The sequence below is a fragment of the Lichenostomus cassidix genome, unplaced genomic scaffold (genome assembly GCF_008360975.1).
Source record: "Lichenostomus cassidix isolate B80296 unplaced genomic scaffold, HeHo_3.0 unassigened_scaffold_chr26, whole genome shotgun sequence".
Lineage (NCBI taxonomy): Eukaryota > Metazoa > Chordata > Aves > Passeriformes > Meliphagidae > Lichenostomus > Lichenostomus cassidix.
The window spans coordinates 1,382,173-1,407,675 of NW_028147268.1; the positions used below are offsets into that span (position 1 = coordinate 1,382,173).

Genomic DNA, 25,503 nt, shown 5'->3' on the forward strand with positions numbered 1-25,503 from the left:
TCAACACCCAAAGTAGTCCAAAAGAACCTCCCAGTTGTTTTTTGGAAGAAATTACAGCATCCTGTTGGTATTTGTGGCACATACTCTGTTTAATCCGGATTGGATACATCAGGTACAGCAGTGGCACAAGACTCAATACTGTAAATGATATACAAGTTTCAACATATGCACTACAATTCCAAAAGAAGACAACAGGAAACTTGGTTCTTCTAGAAAGTTGTTCTCAAATGAAGCTACCTGCAGTTGTGTCCAGTACATTTCGTATCTGTCCTCTGATGTTTGTAAAGCAAAGCCCATTTAAAGTACGAAAATAGAAAATAATAAGGTTGAGAGCTTCGTATAACATAGAACTCCTAAAGAAAACACCATTGCATTGGAATGCCATACTGGTTTATCAAAAATAGACCATCACACCATTTTTAGAGACTTGGTTGGTCCGAGGAGCCCCTGGGAGCTCCAGTGGGGTTGAACAGAGCAGGGAAGGGTTGGGGTGCTTGGTTCCTTCCCCCAGCTGAGGCTCTGGATAGCACTGGTTTAACCCAAAAATGGGCACTGAACAGAGACACACGGAGGGACAGACCTGACTCAGGACAGCAGGGGTTTGCACAAGCTCTTCTCACCTGCTCTTGTGTTCCACCTGAAGCCTTCCTGGCCCAGGTTTTGCTCCCTGGACAGAAGCAGCAGTTCTGGCACTCCAGAATTCCCTGTGCCGTTCTGGGGATCATGAACTGAGGTGCTGATTGCTCCACAGCTTGTAGGATTGGCAGAGAGGTGAAATGACTTCTTCGAGGTCACTTAGTGATTGATCAGGAAATCAGGAGCAGAGCCCAGGCTGCTGCTGCTCAGTTCCTGATGTTCCCTGCCTTCCCTTTGCTCTTACAGTTTTAGAAAGATAAAATCACCCTGGGCAGAGGTTTTGGCAAATATAAAGCCTAAAAGCTTGGGCTTTAAACCCATGGATCTACTGCAGTTGGCTCCAAGTGTTGGAGAAAAGGGTTTTAAAACAAAAAATTAATTGAAATAGACTGGATGGGTGAATCGTGTGGAAAAGGTGTTTTAATTACCTGACTTTAAAAGCAGAATTAAGTTTGCAGTTCAAAGCTACTGATATTCACCAGCCCTCCATGAGTGCTGACTTTGTAACTCTGCCTTAGTCCAATATAAAAACACTACAAAATCCAAGGGATGTTGTAACATAAATTAAATGAAATGTTTAATTTCCTGAATTTTCTTTACAATACATGTAAGATGCAACGTTTGCAACCTCTTTACTTAAAAAAAGCAAAATCTTGAAGGGAATTTGCTTTCTTTAGCTGGTTTTAATCTGATTTTCATGCACACACCTTAAGCTGTCTAGACTAGAATGACAAATGCTGGGTTGCAGTACAGGTGAATTAGCAACAGGTTTAGGTTAAACAAGTTGCATGGATTAAATTTAGTCTTCATCACAGTGACGGATCTTGTGCTAGTGGAGGATAAATTCAATTGTTAAATTCTTTAATATCTGTGTACCAAGATGTATTATCTGTGGGCTCTTTATAGGTGTCCTTAAGAATTTTAAGGAAAATGAAAAGGTGGATTTTGGAAAGAGTAGATGGAAGTCAAAGTCAATGTGTAAAAGGCATTTTTCATTATTTGCTGCCAGCTGGGTGTGAATCCTGTTAGCAGCTCAGTGCCAGGTGAGAAGAGAGGAAATCTATTGACAGAATAGGCTGAAAATCTGGGAAAATACTTCTCTCTCAGAAAAAGCTCTGGAAAGGAAACAAAATGCTCAGAAAAAGGAGTTGCTCCTTTGATATTTTTAATATTGCTTTAGGAAAGTCTGAAAAAAATAATGCCATTCCACTTGCTTTTTTGTATAAAGAATCCATTTTTATCTCTTTCTTAAAAGGAACTTTTCTCAAACTATAAAAAGTCATAAGGAATTTTTAGCCCTGTTCCTCTAGGCTCAGACTCCCTACATTTTGTGTTTCCACCCTCAAAGTCTGTGCTGAGGAGCTGACAGTGGGGCAGCAGCTTTCCAGCTCATGGCAGAGGCACAGGCTGTGGATTCCCCAGCAAGGAGAACAATTCCTGGTTTGTGGAAGATAACAAATCAGAGCAATCAGAGCCCAAGCAGCCAGCCAGAAACTCCTGGAACTGGCCTTCCTCCTTTTTTTAATCCCTTAAATTGAGGGTTATATTCTCTTTCCCAAAAAGCAGTTTGATTGACAGCAGTGAAAAGCCCCAGTAGTGCTTTGGCCAAGGTTTGCCACGATGGCTATTTACAGACAGAGAGCTGTGAAGTGCCTTTTCACCACTCCACACTAAATCAGGAATAAGAAAGGCAGCACCACGAATCCATGTGGAATCCCTGATTCTTTGTAATTGTTAATCCTGTCCCCTGCCAGCACTGGGGAATTTCACCTTCACTCTGTGCCAGTGGAGATGAGGTGGCAAAGGTGGCAAGGGGTGGAGAGCAAGGCCTCTGATCTAGAAGGGCAGGGGTGCTCAGATGGTGGCAGTTGATGAAATTAAAGCAAAAATTAAATTAAAACATCGAAAAAATAAACTCAATAAAGGTCAGATTAACTGCAGTATAACCTCCTACAGGAAGCAGCAAAAGGCAGAGCATTTCAATCTTTTAAAACAGGACTAAACATAGTTTTGGGTAACATATTACAGCACTGGAATAAATGACTAGAAGCTGGTGCAGCTACTGGAGGCTCAGGCACAGCCCTACTATTCCTAGGATGTCGTAGGATTCTAAGGAGGGTATTGAGTTAATGCATCACTCACTCCCAGCAGGAGTGCTAGCAAAGCAGGGTGCCAGCTGGTATGTGTAATCAGCATTAATTAGCTATACATGTATGTGTTTGGCATTATTCTATGTGTATGTATATGTGCATATAAATATTACATCAGGAGAGGATATGACAGATGTTAAAAAAAAGTCATCCCTTTGCTGAATCAGCCTCAAACACACTCTGAGCCATTCCTTTAACTCTGATGTTGGTAGAATTCAGAACAGGACGTGTGATCTTTCCCTGTTATCTCCAGGCTGTTGGGGGAAGTGCATTGGCCTTGGAGAGGTTTGTGACCAGACAGGGGACAGCTGGGACAGTGGGTGATGTTCCTCACTCTGCCCTTCATGGATCCCTTGGAAAAAGGGACTCCAGAAAGGCAGAATGGCAGGAAGAAGTTCCTCTTGGCAAGGGGAATCAGCTATGGTTCAGGTCCATGGATTTCCTCCCAAGGAGTCACTCCTGGAAAGGTCTCAGGAGGTGCCAGGGCTGAGCACAGCTCGGTCACAGTACCTGGCAGTACCACACAGTGTTCTGCAGTTTTTGGTTATCTCTTAGCTCATGATTAGACTTTTCCCAAACTAAGTGTAGAACTGTGAAAAGAAAATGCTGTCTGTAGCACATGTTATCAAATACTTTCCAAACTCCAGTACTGCTCCCCCTTCTCAAGCAGATCCTGTGCTGGGGCTGGAGAACTGAAATTGCTGACCTTGGCTATCCCCAAAATCAGTGCAGCCCAGAAGCCATGGATGGGACAACTGGAGCCCTAAGACTGTGAAAAAGCCAAATACCTCTCTGTCCATGCAAGATATTTGGCTCTGGGGTTAATTGTTATCAAGTATAAATCCAGACATTATTTGGCTACTATTTACAATGGGTTATACATCCAGTGCTAGCAAAGAAATTTCTATATAGAAACCAAAACTTAAAAAGCATGGGCATACATTACAAGGAATCCTGTTAGACTTATGAACGCTTGATGCAGTTGAGTTCAGTGCTTTCATTCTTTGCCATTTGTGTGTACAGTATTAAAAAAGAATCCTACCTTTTTTTCCTTTTTAAAAATACAGAACTGTAGTCTAGTCACACTCTAACAAGTAAGTGATAACAAAAATAGAAAGCAGATACCCAGGTGGGACTAAAACTCTACTTAAAGCCTGTCTTTTTTTTTTTCTTTTTTTTTTTTTTTTGTTACTGTTTTTCTCCACAAATATGTTTCCACAGACAATAATTAGCAGACAAACACACTGTTTGCAATTGCACTGTATTGACTTAAAAGGCGGATACAAAATAGTCTAAATCAGGGATGGCATCCAGGGTGGGAGGTGTGTGTGTGTGAGTGTGCACAGGGGTGCTGGCACACCTGGGGTCCTGCTGGCCACCCCACAATGGCAGCAGGCCCTGCCTTTTGGGCTTCCCGTGGCTCTCTGCACACTCACACACACACAGCGCTGAAGGGAGACTGCTGTGACAAGTGGCTTCTTTTGTCTAAATCTTTTCCTATAAAAGAAAAAAAAAAGTGAAATTTTGGTTGGTTGGTTTAAAGGTTCTGCTCCATGAAGAAAAAAAAAATTCACAAAATCCATTGTTTTTCACCTTTTCAGTCATTTCCTCATGAATAAATATTATCCATTAAAAACCTTTAAAAAGGTGCTGCGATACACAGTGTTATATTTCCGTTTGCTTCAGTGACTCTCCGGTTGCCATGATGATTCCTTCCTTCCTTCCCTCCGGCCTCTGCAGGTGGTTTTAGCCCCATCCATCCATTCATCCATCCATCCATCCATCCATCCATCCATCCATCCCAGGGCTCAAGTCTCTCCCGTGCAGGTTTCTCCTCCACGCAGCCTCTCCTCCCTGTGGCCCTCCTGCCCCAGTGGTGTCTGCAGAGCTCTGCCCATCAGTGCCGCTCGGTGCCAAGCTTGGTCCATCAGGCACAAGTTGCAGCAAGAAAGGAACTCGGTGGAGGTGTGGAGGTGTGGAGAGCTCTGCCTTCCAGCCTCCTTCTGCAGGACACCTCTTACAAGGCGGAGACCTTGACGATGTTGGTGGAGCTGGGAATGTTCGTGGCGTGGCCAGGGCTGCCCGGGCCGGGTCTGCTCTCCCCCTCGGGCGTCAGCGCCGGCGGCGTGGGGATGCTGATGATGGCTGTGGTGATCTGGGCAGCTTTGCAGTTCGGTCTCAGCCCATCATCTGATTTCATGTTGAGGCTGGAACGACTAGAAAACAAATTTAGTGCTTGGCTTGTTTCTCAGAATGAGGTAGTGGAGGGGATGGGAATGGCTGTGGTTTTTAATCAGGATCTTATTCAGCTGAAATATTCCGAAGACTCCACTTAGCGTCGTCCCCCCGCCCCGTTCCTGCAAGGCACCATTTCTGTCTGCACAGATTACACTGAGCTTCAGTAATGTTCCCCCTGGTTAGGATACAGCTTTTCACAGGGCCAATTGTTCTCTTTCCATTTCCTTCTTGCATAATTCTAGTTTATTTAAGAGGACATCTAAATACACTGTCCTGCCTCCTGCATCTTTTCAGAGCACAGGTAGTTCTTTCTGAGAAAGATGTTGTCTTTCTTGCATTTCAAATACCTCTTTCATATTCACTGTCCCTTGATCTTTTCTATTTTATTTCTGTCTGCAGTAGTTTCAAGGATCTGACAGCTGGGAGCATTCTTATTAGATCTGCATCAATTGCATCCTATAATTAATTACAGAGGGAAAATGATAGGTTGATTTCTGTGCATCTGCACAGCTCCAGGAGTCTGCTATTACCAGCCCAACATGTTCATTTCCAACACAAGGCCTGTCCTTTCAAAATGTAAAGCTCCCAGCTGGAAAGCTGTTGCTGTTGCTATCTCAGTGACTCACCAGAGCAGGGTTTGTGATCTCTCAGACATCCCAGCGACAGAACCCACTCTGCTCCCTGCATGCCTGGGGCATGGCCTGAGAGTGGGGCAGCCTCAGGGTGCTTCTGCCACTGGTGACCCAGTTGGTTGTCTTCAACATGAAAAACAACTGAAAAGCTTTTTTTCTCTCTCCATTCTCCCACAGTTTGGTAAGCAAGTAAAATAAGTATTGACATTTAAAATATCACTGGCATCTGATTTAGTACCCAGAATGGTTGACATTCCCCTGAATTACTGCTTCAGGTGCTGGTTTAAAATATTGTCATATTGAAACTGAAATAGCTGGAGACTTGTTTTGTACTTATTCGTTCATAATTCATGCTCTGAAATGTCCTTCTGGCACAAAGTAATCACTTGCTGCCCTAAAGGCAGCTTTGTTTCAGTTTCTACATCCCTTTGAAAGGAGTCAGGAGAAGAGGAATGGGATGTTCAAAACCAGCCCTGGTGCACAAAAAACTTAATGGGCTGAGGGGGATTTAGAAAGTAATTTAATATTTGCAGGAATTATATGGTGAATAAATGATTCCTTTTCAGCAATTTATGTATAAAATTAAATTTTAAACATTTTCTATTAAGGGACACTTCACCTGTGTCCTTCATGCTTTTTAGGTCACAGCTACTAAGACACCATTGTGAAATTCCTCTTACTTGTTTCCCAGTGATGCTTAGAGTTGCAATTTAGACTTCTGGGTGATGAAAATCAGTGGAGTTGGTGTCCCAGGGGCACCATGTCAGCTTTCCCAGCTCTGGCTGGCAGGCACTGCTGAGCCCTTGGTTTGCAATGTGCCCATTCCCTGGGGAGCCTGTTCTGTGCCCCACCAACCTCTGGGGAAAGAACCTTTCCCCAAAATCCACCTTCCAAGCTGAGTTGGCTCTAATCTGGTTCTTCCCAGCAGAGCCAGGAGCTGCTGCTTCCCTCAGCTCATCGCTGGGAGGGAGACAGAGATGCTGCAGGCAGCACCCCCTGGATGGACCCAGCTGAGCCCAGCCCTGCCACCCTGAGCTGGATGCCACCCTGCCACCCTGAGCTGGATGCCACCCTGTCACCCTGAGATGGATGCCAGCCTGTCACCCTGAGCTGGATGCCAGCCAGCCCTGTCACCCTGAGCTGGATGCCAGCCTGTCACCCTGAGCTGGATGCCAGCCCTGCCAGCCTGCCAGCCTGCCCGTACCTGGTGGTGAGGGAGGGCTGCTCGCTGCACTGGATGTGGATGGTGCTGAGCTCCTGCATGCTCCTCAGGCGGGTCGCAGGGACGCTGGAGTTGGGCAGGTGGGTGCTCTTCTTGTTGCGCCGCGAGCAGCACGAGGTGCTCAGCCCGTGGTGGCTGGACAGGGAGGGACTGCGGGACGAGGGGTAGTTCTGCATCGAGCTCTCCATGCAGTTCTGCTCGAACAGCTGCTCGTCGATGAACTCGTGGTTCTGGCAGGGGAGAAGCAGAGCTGTCAGTGCCTGGGGATGGGGACAGCTCCGTGGTTCCTCGGCTGGGCTGGGGGTTTCAGCCCCTGCTCTGTGCGAGATGCTCTCTGCTCTTAAAAACAAAGGCTCTGCCCTCACTGCAACCACAGGAAGGTTTTGCTCTCCTGTGTCAGCAGGGGAACAAGAGGAGCTGTTGCAGTGGGAGAAGCGTGAGGCTGTCAGTGCTGCCTTGCTCACGCCGTCTGGGATTGCCAATCTGGTGGGTTTGAATCTATTTGGTTTAAATTTCTGTTCATTTTTTGTCTGGATTCCAGAATGGCCTCAGAAAGTCTGGAATGCCACATGGTTATGAAAGCCAAAAGGAGTTCATGCTCCTTTTCCTTTATGCCTGGGGACAGGATTGTAATTTTTTTGGATGACCACCTGGCTATAAACTTAATGCTTGCATTGGCTGTTGGGTTCAAAGCATCCCTGCAGTGCATGAGCTGGGAGGGATAAACAGGGCAGTGCAGAGGGGGAAGTGTTCAGGGGGAAGCAAATCCAGAAAGCAGAATCTGTAAAGAGCTTTTTTGCTAAGGAACAAGAGATCCTGAAAGAAAGAACTCATATGTGGATAGAAACACCCAGGTAAAGTGAACAGACTTCATCCAGTCCCTGTCAGCATCAGAAAAGATGGGAAACAAAAACAACCATGCTGAAGGCAGCCACCAGATTCACTGGAACAACTAACAACTCCCACAGGGAACAAGAGCACTGGGAAGCCAAAGGGAGCCACATGCACAAACTCCCCAGGACAGGAGCAGAACGAGAAGTAAGCAGACACTGTCCAGACATGTCACAGAGACCATAGAGAAACAGATCGAATCGAAAAGGAAATACCTTGATGGTGGAAGTTCGTACAGATAACAGGGGATCATCCACAAGATAGGACAATCCCTACGGGACAACATGCCAACAGAAGATAGAAACACAATTCATTGTCCATTCCAGCATTCAGATTAGTCCCAGCACTGCATCTCTCGCCTCAGCATTCCAGCTCAAGTTTGAATGGGCAACAGGACCTTCTGTCACCAAACCTCGCCTGATTCAGACCCCTGAGCCAGAATCCTTCTGACAATTCAGCTTTTGAGTGGTTTGTTCGTGGAAACAGAACAAAACCCATTAATGACTTTTATTACTTTGATCTTTTGAGAGCCGAAGGCAAAGGAAGACAAAGTTTCAGCTGCTAATTCACAAATCACAGATCAGGACTGTTTTGCCATTGGGTCACCAATGGATTGTGGGGTTTGATCAAACTCTGTGAAAACACAGCAGAAGGGTCTGGGTTGAAGCACTGGGTTCAAGGCACTCAGCACTTGGAGAAAATACAGCATGTGAATGTCCATACTCCATCTGGGAGTTGGAATGAGAGGGGAAAAACCTCCTTTTGTTTGAACAAACTCCATCTGCTGTGGGAATATGACAAAGTAATCTCTGTTGTGGCAGCCACAAGTACTCCAGGGTCACTTTGTCATCTGACACAGCAGATCTGTGAGCCATTCACAGCCATCCAGCTGGCAGTGTGTGCCACTGACAACCCAGAGAGCAGCTCAGTCAATAATGCACTTTGAGAATCCTCTGCCCAGTTCCAGGAAAGGTGAATTGCCCATTGAAACAAGTGTGCAACCATGGTACATTCCTCATTCCATTCCTGCAACTTGCTCACAAAATGACTCTTCAGTGTTCAGAAATGCTTTTACTACAATTTACATTTTCTGGTTTGGTGTTTTAATAGATGCTGTGAAGTACAGAATCTCCACACAAACCCATCGAACTGTCTGGCCTGACAATTCCAGAGCAGAATCCAAACCTGCTGTGTGATTTGGTGCTACACCATGGTAATAACTGGCTGGAAAACATGAGGGGAAAACCCATTGTGCAGATTCTCCCTCTGAGTTTTAATCAAAATTCAAGTACAACTGCTATTGCCATTCTTTGCTGAAAAAAGAGGAACATTTGGAACATTTTCAATCCCTGAGACTCACTGTCTGAGGGGTTTGGGAGCTGGAAGCAGTCAGCCTTTGAGGGTGAGGTGGGCTGGCACAGCCAGGGTGCCACACCCACTAATTAGGGAACCACACCCACTAATTAGGTAACCACACCCACTAATTAGGGAACCACACCCACTAATGGGGCACGCTTTGGCCATGTTACTTCAGCTGCTGAGTGATGGAGGAACTCCTGCAGCCCCAGAGGTGTTCTCCTGTCTTTGCACAGGTCTGAATTTCTCTGAATTTCTCTGAATCTCTCCAAAAGCAAGGGCAGACCCTGCAGGCAGGGCTGTCAGCCTTGGTTTGCTTCAGCCAATTCGTTCAAGTTTTCAAATGCAGTATTTTGGTGAAATAGGGGTCACACTGCTGAAGGTTTGAGGCAGAAAGCTTTAAACTGAAGAGTCAGGTTGTGAAATATCTGCTGGTAATGCAACATGAAATCAAGGCGAGATGAGTTGTATAAACAAGTTCAGTAGTCATTGATACAGGAAGAATCAGTTCACTGCCCTTGGCACGATGACCTTTTGAGCTCATTGGGCTCAGGACCCTGTAGTTAATTAATCAACTTCTTCCAGTGTATCTCTGAGGCCTAAGTGGTGCTATTCCAGCATAAGCCAAACTATGGAAGTGAAGGTGATTTGTCTAAAGGAAACTCTTGCAAGTCAGAAATCAAAAGTACATTTGATGATGGATGCAGATAGAAAAAGGCATGAATATTTCAAGTGTTAACCTCTCTTCATTCTCTCTAGAATGAATCATGGTATAGATAATGTGTTCCTTTACTGCAGAACCTTTTATATAAACCTGGAAGCAAAACATATGTATCAAATAAATATCTGAAATGTTCCCAGAGGCTTCTGCATACACAATCAGTAATGAAAAATAAAACTCTCACTCCCAACAACCTTGCAGGATGCAAACAGAAAAGTCCTGCTGTACAAACTGCCTGAGTGGCTTTGAGATACATCAGCTGCCCTTGCCAGCAGAGATGAGAAAAGACGAGTGCAACCTTTAACCCCTGGAACAGAGTTCACTTTCCCTGAGCCATCTCCAGGGCTCAGGTTATTTTTTCCCAGCCTGTGGGCACTGCTGACCAGGCTGTGCTTTGCAGTCACCAGCAGCATCTCCCTGGCAAGGCAGCAGAGCTGTCCCTTGGTGCTGATCAGCAGTGACTCTGTGTGAAATGCCCTTTAGCTCTCTTGCAGAAGCACTGAAGAAATGAAACTCCTCATTTCTAGGATCTCCCTGAGCTCAGAGCACCCCGTGTGTAACTCCTGGGAGCCCTGGGGCTGTGGAAGGGCTGTGGAAGGGCTGGGTTGGCTCTGGTGTACTTACAGTTGTTTTTTCCAGGCAGTGCAGCAGATGGTGGTGTTGGCTTTCGATTAACGAGGTGCCTTTAGTCATGTGCTGCTCCTCCTCGGTGGATCCCTGAATGGCCACAAAAAGAGGAGAGGAACAGAACCCAGAGCAGGTGTAAAACCACGAAAACAAACAGAACCAGCAGTACCAGCAGGAGCTTTCACAGGGGGAACAATAACAATTGTAGTGTTGCCAGCTCTCAGGTTTTTTTCCTGACTCTTAGGAGGTTTTCTTAGTTTTTTTCTTACTGATTTGGCTTGTCCACTCAGGTGGGCTCAGCTCTGATTCAGACCCCGTGTGTTTCCTGGTATTCTGTTGCTAGGGAGGGAATAGGGGAAGGGCTGCTGACTTAGGATGTCAACCTCGGGAAGCAGAAGGCAAAGAAAAAAAAGAATCTGTGCTGCTGTACTTTTCCAAAATATATTAAGACTTCTAAGCTCTCTGTGACCTTTGAATGCCAACAGATGTCCCCTGACCTCGAGGCTGTGTCACAGGCAAAGCAAGGCTGCCTTGCTTGCCCTGGCTCTGCCTGCCCTCCAAGGCTGTGCCAAAAGCTCCTGAGTCTCAGCTGCACACCCAATGGCACAGTTAACATTTGGGGCTTTATTTTAAGGATATTTTCTTCCTGCTACTTAAGTTTCTGGTCTCGAAACTGCCTGTGATTCCATGACATGTTAATCTGTTGTGTGCCTTTGAGGATGAGCATTTTCAAAGACAATGACGTTCATTAAAGCAGCAATTAGGTGGTGTAAGATATTTCTGTGCCTCAGAAGTAAGGGGAGCCTGGTGTCTTCTGTAAGTGCCTAAATCTGAGAGAGAAAAATGCATGTGCATGGCTTGAATGGCTGCTCAGACACAAAGCAGCAGGATCTGAGTGCTCAGCAGAGGAAATGGGTGGCAGAACATCTTGCCAAGGCATCGCTTGTTGCTCTCAGGGGATCCAGTTCAGCTGTGGTTAAAGCATTGCCTTTAAATACACCCCAGTGTGCCACTGCTCCCTGCAAGTGCCTGCTCTGGATGCCATTCCCAGGCTGGTGCTGTGATCCTTTAGTGCAGGAATAACTCTGTCTCCGACAGGTGCCAAAACACAGCTGAAGTGCTGCGTTAAGGAAGCTGACTTCCTGTACACAGAATTAATAGATTCCTATGGGAATGCATCTTAGGCAGGTTATGGATTTTTTGTTGCTGTTGTTTTGGAGGATGAGCATTCCCAGATGTATTTTTAGAAGTGGCCTAAAAAAAAAATCAGCTCCATTTTTCTTATTAACAATCCTCCTGGTGAGGTAACACATCCAGCAGGTCCTGTTGGTTCCTGCTGAGATGACTGACTCCACTCAAGTCTGGCTTGGAATATTTCCCATGGAGGTCCTTGGAAGCCCTAAAGCAGAGATGATGCTGCACTAAAACACTGGGGAAAGAGAGAGGAAGAGCACATATTGCAAACAGTATCTTTTTATGAGGATTTGCCCAAGAGGAAATCTAAATGGGATCAGAAAGCTTCCGCAGCTCTGGCAGGAGAGCCAAGGCAGTTGTGGAGTGTTGGCAGCACAGCCCAGCCGCTCCCTCTGCCTTCCACCACAGGCTGGCTTGGCCCTGAGGGCAAGGGCTGAGGGATGGCAGTGCCCAGGAGCAGCCTGGAGTGCCAGGCAGTGGGAGTTGTGCCTCATCTTCCTTTGTTCCAGAACCTTGGAACCCCCAAGGCCACCCCAGGGGGATATTGGGCATGAGATGTGCAGGAATTGCTTCCCTGGGCCAGGGCCAGCTTCCCAGACATTGGCATTTTGGGAGCAGTGCTGAGGAAAGGGAACCTGCAGGGTTCATCATCCCATCAGTGGTGCCTGTGGCACTTCAGGCAATGAATTCTGTGTCTTCAGCAGAGGAGTTTGGCTGTAATGGCAGAGCTGCTGGGGGAAGGAGAGGTTTGCTCTCTGAGCAAGAATGCCAGCTTTGCAAGGGTTCCATGCCAGTTACCATTCTGTTTGCTCTTGGAAGACACTCAGTGCACTGCTGGCTGCTCACTGGGAGGCTGCAGCACACTGTGGTGTCACTCCTGAAATCCAGAATGCTTCCACTCTGTTTTAGTGCTCCATCCCTGTGCCTGGTGAGCTGGTTCAGCGGCTGGACTGGCCTGCCCAGGGAACAGCCACAGGGCTTATCTGGGGTTGTGAAAAGCACCAGACCTCCCAGCCTTCTGCTCCCGGGATATGCACCTCCTGGCACTGCAGCTAAAAGGGAATTTCAGCTGGCTGTACAAGCAGATTAGTGCTAAGAGGATATGTAGGCTGCTGCCATGGGAAGGAGCTCACCATCCCTTGAGCACTTCTGACATAAAGCCCACTAAAAAAATCCCTAAATGAGAAGAAAACAGTCTGAGTACTTCGTGTCTAGATGGCAAATGCCACAAATCCACATGTTTGTGAAGCATCCTTGCTGGAAGCAGATCTCCTTCCTGCTGCTGTCCTTGGATGAATCCTTTTCTTCGCCTTGTCTCCACTTTTTTGGGAAGCTCCAGGCTGGAGACGTGCTGTTCCCTCGGAGGATGGTGTCAGTGTCTCATTCTGGTGCTAATGAAAGGACACTGTGGCACATGTTCTGGAATCCTGAGCACTCCTGACTTTCCAATTTATTGGTTTGACTGCAGAGCCCCAGCCAGGGCACATCGTGGGGCTGTCAGTGCTTGGGGACTCCTCAGTGCCACAGAAACACCAGTGCTGGGACAGAATATCTGCTCATGGCCATGAGAAATTGCAGTTGGAATTCCTGCCGGGGGACAGAGCAGTCTGGCCATGTGCAAACCATTACTGCTCACACAGATCTGGGCAAGGTGTCAAAACACCACTTGTACCTGAGCAGGGAAGCAGTCTGATGCTAATTTGACTGACAAATATGCACAGTATGGAGATAATATTTTGGTGCCTGTTAAAGCAGCTGCACAAGTCGTGTTCCTTTATGTATTTACAGCTTAAAAAATTCGGCTGTCTAGACTGCTGTCATTCACATTTTGTACTCTCAGAAGAGTTTGTTATTTGCCTTTAAATGAAAGGACATAAAATATTGCCTCGTGGAGTTAAACTGGTCGTGTACACCTGAAGGGAAGAACGCCCTGCAGTTCTGTAATTAATTAGTGCCACTACCTGGGGATGCAGAGACGTCTTGGGTCTTGATTGTGTTCCAAACCCTTCTGGGATTCTATGATTCAGAGCTATAAGCCCCCCAGAAAGGAAGTTACACCCAGAAAATCTTGTGAAAACTTGCTATAGGAGCTCCTATAGATCTAAATTTAGTTATTAATGGGTAAAAAAATAAAAAATCCTCTGGAACCTCTTTAGAAATGTTTCTGTTTTCGTTCCTGTGTCAACAGTAGCTTTGTAGCCAAAATGATCTTTTTCCCACTTATTTTTGGGCAAGAGCCAGGAAATGAACCCATTCAGCCAAACATTTCTCTCAGCTTCGTGCATTTTGGACTTAAGCATTGGTGTGTCAGCTGCTCTTCCCTGAGTGGTCTTGGCAGGGAGTTTTGGTTGACAAGAGAAGTGAGGAGATTCTTGTTGGGATGACAGGCTGGAAGATCAAGTGCAAACTGAGTGATACTGCTAAGCTCTTCTGGTGTTTTTAAAGACCAGAAACCCTAAAGCTTAAAAGGAAGTTTGAAAATTTTCGTCAAAGTTTTGCATGTTTCTGGGTAATGAAATAGCAGAATCCCAGCAGAGCTGACTCCCCAGTCCTGAGCCTTTCCTGCCTGGGGATAAAGCTCTGGGGTAGGTGTGACCAGTCTGCCTGGCCTTACTGGAGAAAGAAACTTCTGCTGAGCTGCTCAGCAGTGCCATATGATCCAAGGAACACATTTGCTGAGTGAGGTGCCGTTTGCAGAGCAGGAGACAACGGTGGATGTGCAGTCAGAAGGATGGAACTTGTTTTGGAAGGGAGAACAGAAACTGCTCTGGGCTCCCCACCTTCCAAATGTGTCCTTGGTGTGAAGTGTTTCTGCAGAGCAGTTCAGAAAGCATTGCAGGTGTACAGGGCAGATCTGTGTGGCTCAGGCTGCGCTGAGCACATCCTACGTGCAAAGCCAGGTGCTGCACGACTTCCCTGAGCTGGCTGGCAGTGAGCTCAGGTCCTGGGAGAAGCTTTCACAGGAGCTGAAAGGGTTTTTCTGCTTTGGTTTCACAGTCATTGAGGTTGGAAAAGCATCCCCAGCTCCCTCAGCTGCTCTTCAGAGAACTTATTCTGCAGAGCCTTGCCAGGCTCTGCTGCTCCTCCCTGGGCACAAGTGCAGGGCTGTGTCCCAGGGAAAGTCACACTGAGGATTAGATCCCAGGTGAGGATGCTCAGATGAGTTCTAGGCAGCTCTGGGGCTCAGTCAAACATCCTTCATCTCACTCTCTGCTCCCCACGTGCATGAAAGGCTGATTTATTTGAAATGAAATCCATGAAATGTGCTAATACCTGCTCTGGTGTTGATCAGGCTTAATGTAATAACCTCCTCTCGTGTTTGCTGGTTCTGCTGAGCAATCTGAGCTCTTAAAGCTTTCCTCCTCCTGAACAGCCAGAGGCCTCCGGAGGCCTTTAAAAATAAACCCACCACCAGGCTGCCTGAAACAGGAGCTAGGGAATATTTCCTGTCCTGTTGGAGATGATCAGATAGTACATATTAGACTCTAAAAACATAAAGGGAAGGCAGTGGATATTTATAGTGTGGGCTGTGTAAATCAGCCCAGCTCTACCAGCTCTGTCACACCAAGGATCAGAGGGAGCTGGGAGCTCCTGGCTGGAAAGGCAGATCTTCCAGGAGGAAGCTCAAGGAAGCTTTTTCCTGCCATGGTGTGGAGCAGCTGGATTCCAGCTGTGCCTGCACAGCACAGTGCAGTGTGCCATGGCAGCATCCCCGTGCCAGGCTGGGTGAGGAGCAATCAGCAGAGCCAGGCAGGGAGCCCTGGAGAACAGCAGGGCAGGGGAAGGACAGGGGGACAGAGGGACAGAGCACTCACCGTGAGCTCCAGGGCCTCGTTGAGCAGCCCGTTGCGCTTGCTGTGCAGGTAGGCGTTGGAGCTGCCGGTCTTGGCCACGCGGATCCGCGCCAGCCGCGCTTTCTGCGGGGAGAACAGGGGTTAGGGGTGGGGGGACACGGGAGAGAGAGCTGGGGGTCACTGTGCTGGGGAAAACAGAGCTGGAGGTCACTGTGCTGGGGGGATGAGAGCTGGGGGTCACTGTGCTGGGGGGATGAGAGCTGGGGGTCACTGTGCTGGGGGGATGAGAGCTGGGGGTCACTGTGCTGGGGAAAACAGAGCTGGGGGTCACTGCTGGGGGAAACAGAGCTGGGGGTCACTGTGCCAGGCAGAGCCTGCACTGAATCACCAGGGTGCTCAGGGGACAAGGGGCTGTTGGGGACAGGGGAGCAGGTGGCTCTGGGTCTGTCTGTCTGTGTGTGCAGGAGAACATCATCTGACCCTGCAACAGGGCCAGGGGTCTGCAGGCTCTTTTCTGCTTGCCAGAGTTCGTTTTTGGGGTGAGATGGAGCACTGGAGCTCTCCTGGCCGTGCTGCGGGCACAGGGGCTGTGTGGGGTGTCCAGAGCTCAGGTGAGCTGTCCAGAGCTCAGGTGAGGTTTCCAAAGCTCAGGTGCTCTGCACAGGTGGTGCCTCCATGGCTCCCAGGCTCTTCAAACCCCTCCAGCTCAGACCTGGGCACTCTGTCCCCTGCTCTGTCCCCTGCAGCAGCACAGGGACAGTGACCCCTCAGTGAGCCTGACCTGTGTCCCTGCAGTGGCAGTGGCACTTCATTGACTGTGCTATCTGATAAAATAACACTGCCCAAAAATACACATCTCCAGGGGGACAAGGCAGGTGACAAGAACCAGTCCAGAATAATGCAAATAAGAAAAACCAAGACCCTACCTCTTTCATTTTTGATTATTTTTGATAATTCCTTTTAGTGTTTCAGTTTTTCATTTCAATTGCTGCCTGCTTCTCTGTCAAGTGATTTGCCTTTTTTCCTTTCTACTGTTAATTTATGACTCAAACACCATTAAAAGTAAATACATGAAATAGCTGCAGCTATTAAAAAATAATTACATTGTGCTGTAGTTTAAAATGCTGCATAATCCCTTAAATAACATGGAGCTCGTGATTTTCCCTTCTAATTAGAGGTGCTAATGGGTAAACGCTGTAGGAAGGGGAAAGGCAGGAGGCAAATATCTGCAGTGGGTCCAGAGAGTGGAGTCATTTCAGGAGCTCTGTTCCTGTCCAGGTGGGAGCAACCCTGGCCTTCAGTAATGGAAATATTAGAAATATTTGTTCAACCTCAAGACCTTGTGCTCAAGCAGACAATTTCTCAGGCAAAGACATGCACAGGCTAAAGTTTGCAGCTTTAATTGGGTGACACAGACTATGACCAGTCTGAAAAATAGGTCATCTTTCGACCCCCCAAAATGGGGACATCTGAAATTGGCTTTATTTTCTATACCTCACCTAGATTTCTTTGTCCCATTTTAACGCTGAGCCTCCTAATCAGTGTGAGAGTGAAATCTCTGTGCTGGGCCAAGGCACTCATGGGCCTGAGACAGGCAAGACACAGACTGAGAGCACAAGAAAGTGGAATTGGATATTTTTCTGAAGTTTCTGAAGACTTTTCTAAAAGGCTGTGTTGCTCTGGGCCCTGAGAAGGACTGGAACAAAACCCATAGGGGCTGCTGCCATGGAATGGGAGTTGTGGGAGAGAGCAGGGATGAGGGACTGAGGAATATTTAATTTTCCAGGTACATGGTGTTGTCCTTCTGTTCCTGATAATTACATTTCCATTAAATTGTTATTCTAAATGCAAATATGTGCTTTTGTGTGTCTGTTCCTTACTTTTCCCAGTGATCTTCTCTCTCCTGTACCCAGGAGTGGATTTGGGATGCAGTGATGGTTTTCCCAGGGATGCTCTGATGGTCACCACTGAAGATTCCCATTCCTCTCTGTGCTTGGTATTGATAAAACATCAGCTCATTTGCTGGAGGAATTGCCAGAGTGCTCAACTTACCTCACCTCACAGGAAGGGTTCATCCTCATCCTCAGTTCAGCCAGTTGTTAAAGTGGATTCAGTCTCAGGCTGTTGTAATGAACATTATTCCCTTTGCCTCCAGGCTAGCAGGGGATCAAATATTAATAGCTGTTCTCCATGTGGGCTGGAGATGGTTCTGAGGTCTGTTCCCTTTTCCTTTTGAAACAGGGCCACTTGCTAGCTAAATAATTAAGCCCCACAGCTTTTGTAGTTTAGAACAGACGTTGTTATTTTAAAAAATGTCAGTGGGGCAGGACAGAAGTTAATCCTATTCTCCTTCCACAAAGGATTGGCTGGGATCGTCACGGCGCCCAACTCTGGGTCCCCATCGTGATTAAATTTGGTAGATATCTTGATTAACTCAGCTAGAGAAGTTAATTAAAATTGGTACCTAAAATTGGTTTGGCCCTCCAGACAGTTTCCTCCATTGGACTAGAAACAACTCTAAAGGAACAGCTCAGGTTTTTAGGGGAATGTCTGTGTGCAAATGTGAATTCTTTGGAAAGCATCAAGTGACACAAGTGACACGGTGTTCAGGTGCCTGTCCTGTGTCTGTGCAGGGTGTGGCACTTGGATCAGGCCTGGCAGTAAAACAGGGTTTAAGATCTTCCAAATTCTGCCAGTTTTTACCCCAAGTGGGCATGTTTTTGTCATCCCTGTCCTGCAGAGCTCAGTGCTCTTGCTCTGGGGACAGAAGATGGGCAAGTGGAGGTGACTGTGGTTCTCTGGCTTCTGCTGCAAACATCATTTTTTGGGGGGGATAGTTGTCTTCAGCATCTTCTCATCTTCTCCCCCAGTGTGACAGACTAAAGGTCACCAGGGCCGGCCTGAGATCACTGTTACTGAATATAACCTCTGCCAGGGAGGCTAAAAAAGGAAAAGCAAACGGCACACTGTGTCTGCATGGAGATGGGGAGAGGAGTTGCTAGGAAACCACAGGATCTCAAAATGCATATGACCTAATCTGGAAGATAATTTATATGATGAAAATAATAATACTAATGACAGCCACTTACAGGTTAGAATGATTAATTTGGTTATCTTGGAGCCCACGTGTTTCTCAGAGCAGGATGGAAGGCAGGGCTCAGGAACTTGTGGGGTTTGCTGGTTTTTAAGGAACTGGAGGCTCAGGAAAAGCAGGAAGGGCAGTGAAGAGCTGCTCAGGTGGGGTGGGGAGGGTGCAGCATCTGGGGGTCTGCACTTCCCAAAGGGACTGGCAGAGAGGGAAGAGTTTGTGTTCATCTTTTTGCTCTTTGGAGAAGTGCAGGGAGCAGAGCTGCTGGCTGGGAGAAATGCTTACCAGATGGCAGGCTCAGGAAACAGCTAATTATTATTTATTAATGATCTTCATCCAGTTCTTGTGGAGATAACGCTCACTCTTGATTCATGTGGGATAATAAACTATTAAGCTACAACCTATGACACAATTCCATATTTGCCAGACAACTTCAGCTTTCCAGATCTCCTGTTCCTGAGCAAGCAGTGAGTGGAGCACCTGTCTGTCAGGAACTGTGCAGGCTGCACTCATTGTGCACTGCAGCTGTTTGTAGTGTTATCTGTGTCAGGATAAGGTTGGAAAGAACCTCTGGAATCACATCATAGATCAGCTGGTCTAACTCTGCAGGGCTCCCTCCACTCTCTGTCCAGGTGGTTCTGGAACAGCTCCAAATCCTGCTCACCTGAAGGTAATTAAACATTATTGAGCTCACCTGCTCTAACGGCTCTCCACACCCTTTGTCCAGGAGGTTTTTGAGTATCTCCAAATCCTGCTCACCTGAAGGTATTTAAATGTTAATGAGCTCACCTGCTCTAACGGCTCTCCACACCCTCTGTCCGTATGGTTTTTGAGTCTCCCCCAGTCCTGCACAGCTGAAGGTGTTTAAACATTAATGAGCTCACCTGGTCTAACGGCTCTCCACACCCTTTGTCCAGGAGGTTTTTGAGTATCTCCAAATCCTGCTCACCTGAAGGTATTTAAATATTAATGAGCTCACCTGATCTAACGCTCCCTCCACCCTTTGTCAGGAGGTTTTTCAGTTACTCCAAATCCTGCACACCTGAAGGTATTTATCTATCAATGATATCTATTATCTACCAGCTATCATCTATCTCCTCACATCAGAGGAGTTCCATCCCTGTCCCTTCTCCCTTTTCCTGCTGAAACCACACTGTGAGGATTCCTGTCAGAAAACACAGCCACACAAGGTAATGAACAGTGTTTTATATGCTAATTTCTAAATAATTAATAGTTTGAATGTTGGTGGTGGCTGCAGTAGGTGAGCAGCACTGGTTCTTTAGGGCTGAAGTGAAGCTGCTCTCCAAAGCCATCAACGAAGTGTTTTGGATCTGATTTTTGTTCTCAAGGTGAAATATCACAGCTATTCAGCAAGTGCTTGATTTTCTTGTTTTTGTCTGTATCTTCTTGCTGGTTTGGGGTTTGGACTGTAAATTCTAGATGGAAAGAATGTGGTTGATTTTGGAAGATGGCAAAGGTGACAAGGACATTGTGGAGGTTGTGCAGGCTGAACAACAGGGCTTGGGGTCTGAAATGGCAAAGTGTTTTCTGCTATTTATGGTCTTGCTTTCCTGAAATGATCTTGTTTGGAACCTTTGACTAATTTTTTAGTGTAAAATTCTGGAAGGAATTTAGCAGTGACTTCAGTTTGTACTTCTGAGTGGGAACTCTGATGTAACTTGGAAAGGGAATGGAACTGTCATCTGGTGTGAACCTGCTCAGCTCCCTGGCCTTTTGTGGCAGCTCTTCCCTGCCAAGCAGAACATGGAAAATCCTTCATTTAAAAAAAAGCAGTCAAAAATAATGGCATGAACAAGATATTAAATGACTCCACTGGCCCATCTGGCTGTGGCAATGGGCAGGAACCAGAGCACAGCAGTGATACAGGATCTGAAAGTAACTTTTTCTTCTCCTTTTAACCTTTTTTCGCCCTAAGAAACAAAGTATGCACATTTTAGATTTTCCTTCCTCTCAAATCTATACATTAAACAGCTTTTGAGCCAAGTTCACATATTCTGTCACTTTTGCTTTGGGGGAGATGTTATAGAGCTGCATATGGAAATTAGATAGTGCAGAACTCATTATATTCCTATATAATTTGATAGAACCACTTAGAGTCAGACCTTGATCTTATTTTGGGTCTCTTCATTACTTTCCAGAGATGAAAGATTCCCCTCTCCTCCTCTGTGCCTCTCCTTTGAATGCTACCTTACCCTTGGCACCATTAAAGCAACAGAACATCATTTCCAATGAACTTTATCGTTTAATCTTCTCCAACACTGAGGATCATGATGTTCAGGCTATTTATAGAACAATGCACAGAATATGGAGTTTAATGGATCTGGGCCTCTCCACCAGTCTCAGATATCCTGGCTGATTAAACGTGGAATTTTAAAGGGTCACAATATGCATAACTGGCAGGATGGTCAGGAAGCAACAGGAGCACTGGGCTTGGTCTCCTCCTATTGTAAACTTCTTTATAGTATTATGCTGATTTTTAGATTTTTAGAGCTTGGGTCAGAATTGCTGTGAGGATGTGGTTAAAGAGGTGCTCCATTGTAGTGGGAATAATCTCATGAAATTGGAATTGTTATGGAGTGTAAATCAGGGTGTCAGAACTTGTCTAGAAATTTATTTCTTAAAAGCTCAACAAAAGATCCCAGTGTTTTTCTGTGGCTTTGACAGAGATGCTGCTGTTCTCCATTAGTCTAAAATCAGGTTCAGTGTTTCACTGGAAGCCAAGTATGATGAGCATCTGTCTGCCTGTGATTTATCTGTCTGTCTTTTTTTATCTGTGTTTCCAGAGCTCACTTTTATAACATCTTTCACACAGCTCCCACCCCTAATTAATAACTATAAAGTATTCAGGGGCTGGAGGAATTAACAGAATTTGATCTGGTGTCACATGCCAACGTCCTGGCCCTGATAGATGAGCACTAATTAATGGTGTGGAGCTGTGGGAGCTGCAGGAAGGGAAGGGAAGAGCTCCAGGTAGTGCTGCTGCAGCACCTGGTTCCAGTGAGTGTCACCTCTGAGGGACAGGCAGGAGGGACAGGCTGATCCAAGCTCCATCCCTCCTCTCCTGTGGGAGTTTGCAGTACTAAGTGAGAAAAGTGTCGCTTGCTGGGAGCCAGGATGGCTCAGAACTCATCACAGGACATCAGCTGGGTCACAGTTGCCTTTCCCACTGAAACTGCCCCTGCCTGCTCCTGAGAGATGTGGTGACAAATCTCTTGCATTAGAGGACAAATCCATCCCAAGCCTCTCCTGTGGTCCTGGGCATGACTGAGAGTCACAGACTGACTCTTGGAAGGTCAGAGCTGCTGTGACATCAGTTTGTCCCAACAGTGACAGGGAGAGGCAGAGGAGGGCAGCTCCTGCCTGCTGGCTGCTCCCTGCCAGGGGACAAATCAGTGCCCACAAGCTCTGTCATTACCATCTGCAGGCACTTTCAGTGTTTCTTTCCCCTGCCCCAGTGAGGTATCCATGAATTCTGATGTCACCACTGCAGTCAGAGCAGGGCTGGGAGCTCCTCATGGAATTTGGAACTGCTGAGGCTCAGCTGTGCCCAACCCACCCCATCCTGGCTGTTTGGGCAGCCTGATGAAATATTAATTAGATCATAAAGGTAACAGGAAATCTGATCACGAGCAGCCAAATCCAAAGTAGGACTCCCAACATTTTTTGGCTGAATGCTTCAATCCAGGTCTCCTTGACGAGGTGATTTCAGTTTGCATTTATTTCAGCATCTGGGATGGAGTGGGCAATGTTACATTACAGATCCTCCCAACTGTGCTGCATAATGGAGCCATCTGGCCAGCTGGCCACAAAGCTGGGCTGCCAGCAGCTGGGACAGGGACAGCCCAGAGCTCAGGTGACCCAGGAGAGCCTGGATGGATCAGTCAGGTTCCTGTGGTTTGCATGTTTTCTGGTTGTGGCTGAGATGTGATGTGAAAGAGCCTCAGTGAGAATTAACGCTGAGCAGCTTCTGGATGTGTGTGGAAGGAATTCCAGCTGGGCTTTGAGCCACTGCTGACAGCAAGCTGTAATATTTGGGCTTGCTTTGGAGGCTGAACCTATAAACTGGAGCTCACTGATTTCAGCCCTTCATCTCAGAGGAGACAACTCCTTGTCTTATACAATTTGGGACTCAGGGAATTTGGAGTAGCTGAACTGATGGAAAATCTTATTTTGCTTTCCTTGATGATATGAAAGAAAAGAGGCAGGATTCCTGGTTGGCTTATTTGTTTGTTTGGGTTTTTTTCCCCTGAATTCTTATTAAGAGATGTGACAAACAGAAAGAGGTACCTAGCCCAGCAAAAATGAAATATCTTTTGAAAAAAATAATAAAAAAGCCTTTTCTCCCCTGTCAAAGACTGTTAAATATCAACAACAACAAAAACATATTCCACACAGATTCATTCTGGTTGAAAAAAACATGTTCTTTAAATGTCAGCCAGCTCCAGTTTTAACCTTATTGTTTCTCTCTCCCCTTAAGTTCCCAACCCCATCCCCTGCTGGGAACTGAGTCATGTTCTGTTGCTGAGCTCTCCTTAGACAGCTCCACTCACTTTTTCTGGCCTTTATTTCCACGCTCTGAAGTTCACTAACCCACCTCCGAAATTTTGGGTGTCAGCTGAAAAAAGAGAACATTTCAAAGCTGACTCCCCTGCTCTGTAGCAAATCAATTATTATAATGGCCCCATTATTGACAGGTGTGTGGGTTGCCTTCCTCATGGGTACAGGGATGACACAAATCCAGAATTGAGGCTTTTCCAGCACCAGCTCTCCTCTCCCTGCACCCTGGAAGGAGTGGGGATGGAACAGGCTGTTGCTAACTCTCCTCTTGAGGAACAATCAGGCATTTGTGTCCTTGCTCTTCCTTCCTTTTGGCTGGAGCCCCTTTGAGCATCTCCATAGTTACCTCTAGCTCAGCTGCACTCAGAGCTGCCTGTGTGCCACCATCTCCTGAGGAGCTGTCTGGAATTGCCTCCCTCCACCCCCTTCCTCTCCATCCCCTTCCTCTCATCATCTTCAGGAACTCTCCTGCTTCTCCCTCTCCCCAGCATCCCTGTGTGCTGCTGGGATTGCTCAGGGATTGAATGCTTTCATTCATCCCCCAGACAACGTGTCCACTTCCCTGCATCTCCCAATTTATCCTGTGCTCTCTCATAGCCTGGGATACAGTTTTCAGTTCAATATTAGAGTTTTATGTGGGAGCAGCTCTGCAGAATGATTCTGTCCTGGGCAGTCCTTGCCTTGCCTAAATCTGTGTTTGGTTCTCCCCAGGCTTACAGCCTGGAGGATGGAATGAGAAGTCTGTCTGGAGGCTTTTGCAGTGCATTGCTTGTTCTCAGGGAGTCAAAGGCCACCAGATAATAAATGAAATGAATTGAACACCCTGAGAGGCTGTAGTCGTCAAAAGCACATTTACTGCAGGCTTGAAACCAAGCACTGTGATTACCAGGGGTTTATATTTGTTGGCAGCTTCAGCACAGCCCCTGTGAAATGCAGCACTGAGGCCAACACCAATCCCCCTGAGATTATCAGCTATTCCAGCATCTCGGCTCATTTAGCAAATCTAACCATTAAACGATAAATGCACTTCAAACAGAGCTGCCTTTTTTTTCCCACAGCATCTAAGCATTTACATTTTTCCTGATGTTGTGTGAGAGGCACCTCATTTTGTGAGAAGCTCCTCTTTGAACCTTTGCTGAGATCTTGAACACTTCTGCTCAATTTTAGCTCTTCTGCTCCCCATGTCACCCTCAGCCTTTCTGCCCTCTCTGGGGCAAGAACTCTGTGTTTGGGACTGTGCTCTCTGCTTTTCCAACTTCTCCACAATGAACTGTTCTCCTCTCCCCACTGCTGCCAAAGGAGCAGCACTGCAGGAGCTGTCAGCAGCTGCCTCTGCTTTTCCTTGCCAGGGTGGTGCAGTGGGAGGTGTTGTCCTCCACCCAGAGCAGCTCCTTCTCCTCCGTGTTGCATCTTTGCACAAACTGAACCAGCAGAGGAGCTCCTCCAGCATCATCTGAATTACAAAGTCGTTCTATTGTCAATCCCTTTTAAGTGTCACATTCTCTTTCAAATCCAAGGCTGTGACATTCACTGAGGAACAGCATCGTTTCAAAGTCAGGAAGGTCTATTCTTAGCGCATCAGTCAAAAAAGGGGGGGAAAGAAAAAAACACAATTTTGCCAAAATGAACCTTGTCACAAATGATCAATTTATCTTCCAGTCACTCTGACCTGGTCCTTGCTGCATGCCAGAGGACAGAATTCCATACCACGGCACAATGAATTAATATTTGCCAGATCTCCTTGTAATTAATTGTCTCACAGTGCAGGTTTGGCAAAGAATAATTTATCTTTAAAGTGATTAGATCACGGGTAGTTTGTTTTTTTTTGTGGTTGTTTTGTTTTTTTTTCTTTTTTAGGAACATTTCTCCTCAAGTTAGTTGAAGAATAGATGCTGATGAGTAATAGCCACCTCCTGGTATTTTATTCACATTATTTAAATACCTCTTCCTGCTAGACCAGAGCCCCCTCAAGAGTTGAGAGACAAAGTGAGCACTGAGCCCATCAGAGGGACATTGGGAATTTGTTTTCCTGCTTTTGAGTGCAAAAATCCCTCAGAAACCCCACAGTGCAGGAGAGTCCAGCTTTTCTCACCCCCAACCTTCACATCTGAGAATGGCAATCCTGACAATTTGAGGCTTCTACAGTACTTTTGCCTTTGTTATTTCTGAGTGGAAAACCTCAGTCTGAATTCATATTAAAAAGTTAATATGGTCTATAGTGTAATCTTGAAATCTGCCTGTACATCATCAAAGCTATGATTCTTGAGCTAAACAGAACTTCCAATGCATTTATCCTAATACATGCCTGACAAACTGCTCTTCAATTAAAAGAGAAAAATAATTCATTAAGTTTCTAGTGTGCTAAAGGAAGACACT

At 46.5% G+C, this 25,503-nt stretch overlaps 1 protein-coding gene across 5 annotated transcripts in view; it reads right to left on the reverse strand.

The window, feature by feature from the left end:
* Positions 1 to 70: 70 nt before the first annotated feature.
* Positions 71 to 25,503, reverse strand: part of KCND3 (potassium voltage-gated channel subfamily D member 3) — a 97,028-nt gene continuing 71,595 nt past the window's right edge. For 4 of the 5 annotated variants that reach the window (XM_085044283.1, XM_085044285.1, XM_085044284.1 and 1 more), the window contains exons 4-8: positions 15,483 to 15,584; positions 10,471 to 10,563; positions 7,985 to 8,041; positions 6,861 to 7,108; positions 71 to 5,002 (exon numbers count right to left, since the gene is read on the reverse strand). In XM_085044283.1, coding sequence (XP_084900409.1) covers positions 4,804 to 5,002; positions 6,861 to 7,108; positions 7,985 to 8,041; positions 10,471 to 10,563; positions 15,483 to 15,584 — 699 coding nt within the window. In that variant the 3' untranslated portion in view covers positions 71 to 4,803. The remainder of the gene's footprint in view (positions 5,003 to 6,860; positions 7,109 to 7,984; positions 8,042 to 10,470; positions 10,564 to 15,482; positions 15,585 to 25,503) is intronic. The other variant, XM_085044288.1, reaches the window with a different exon arrangement.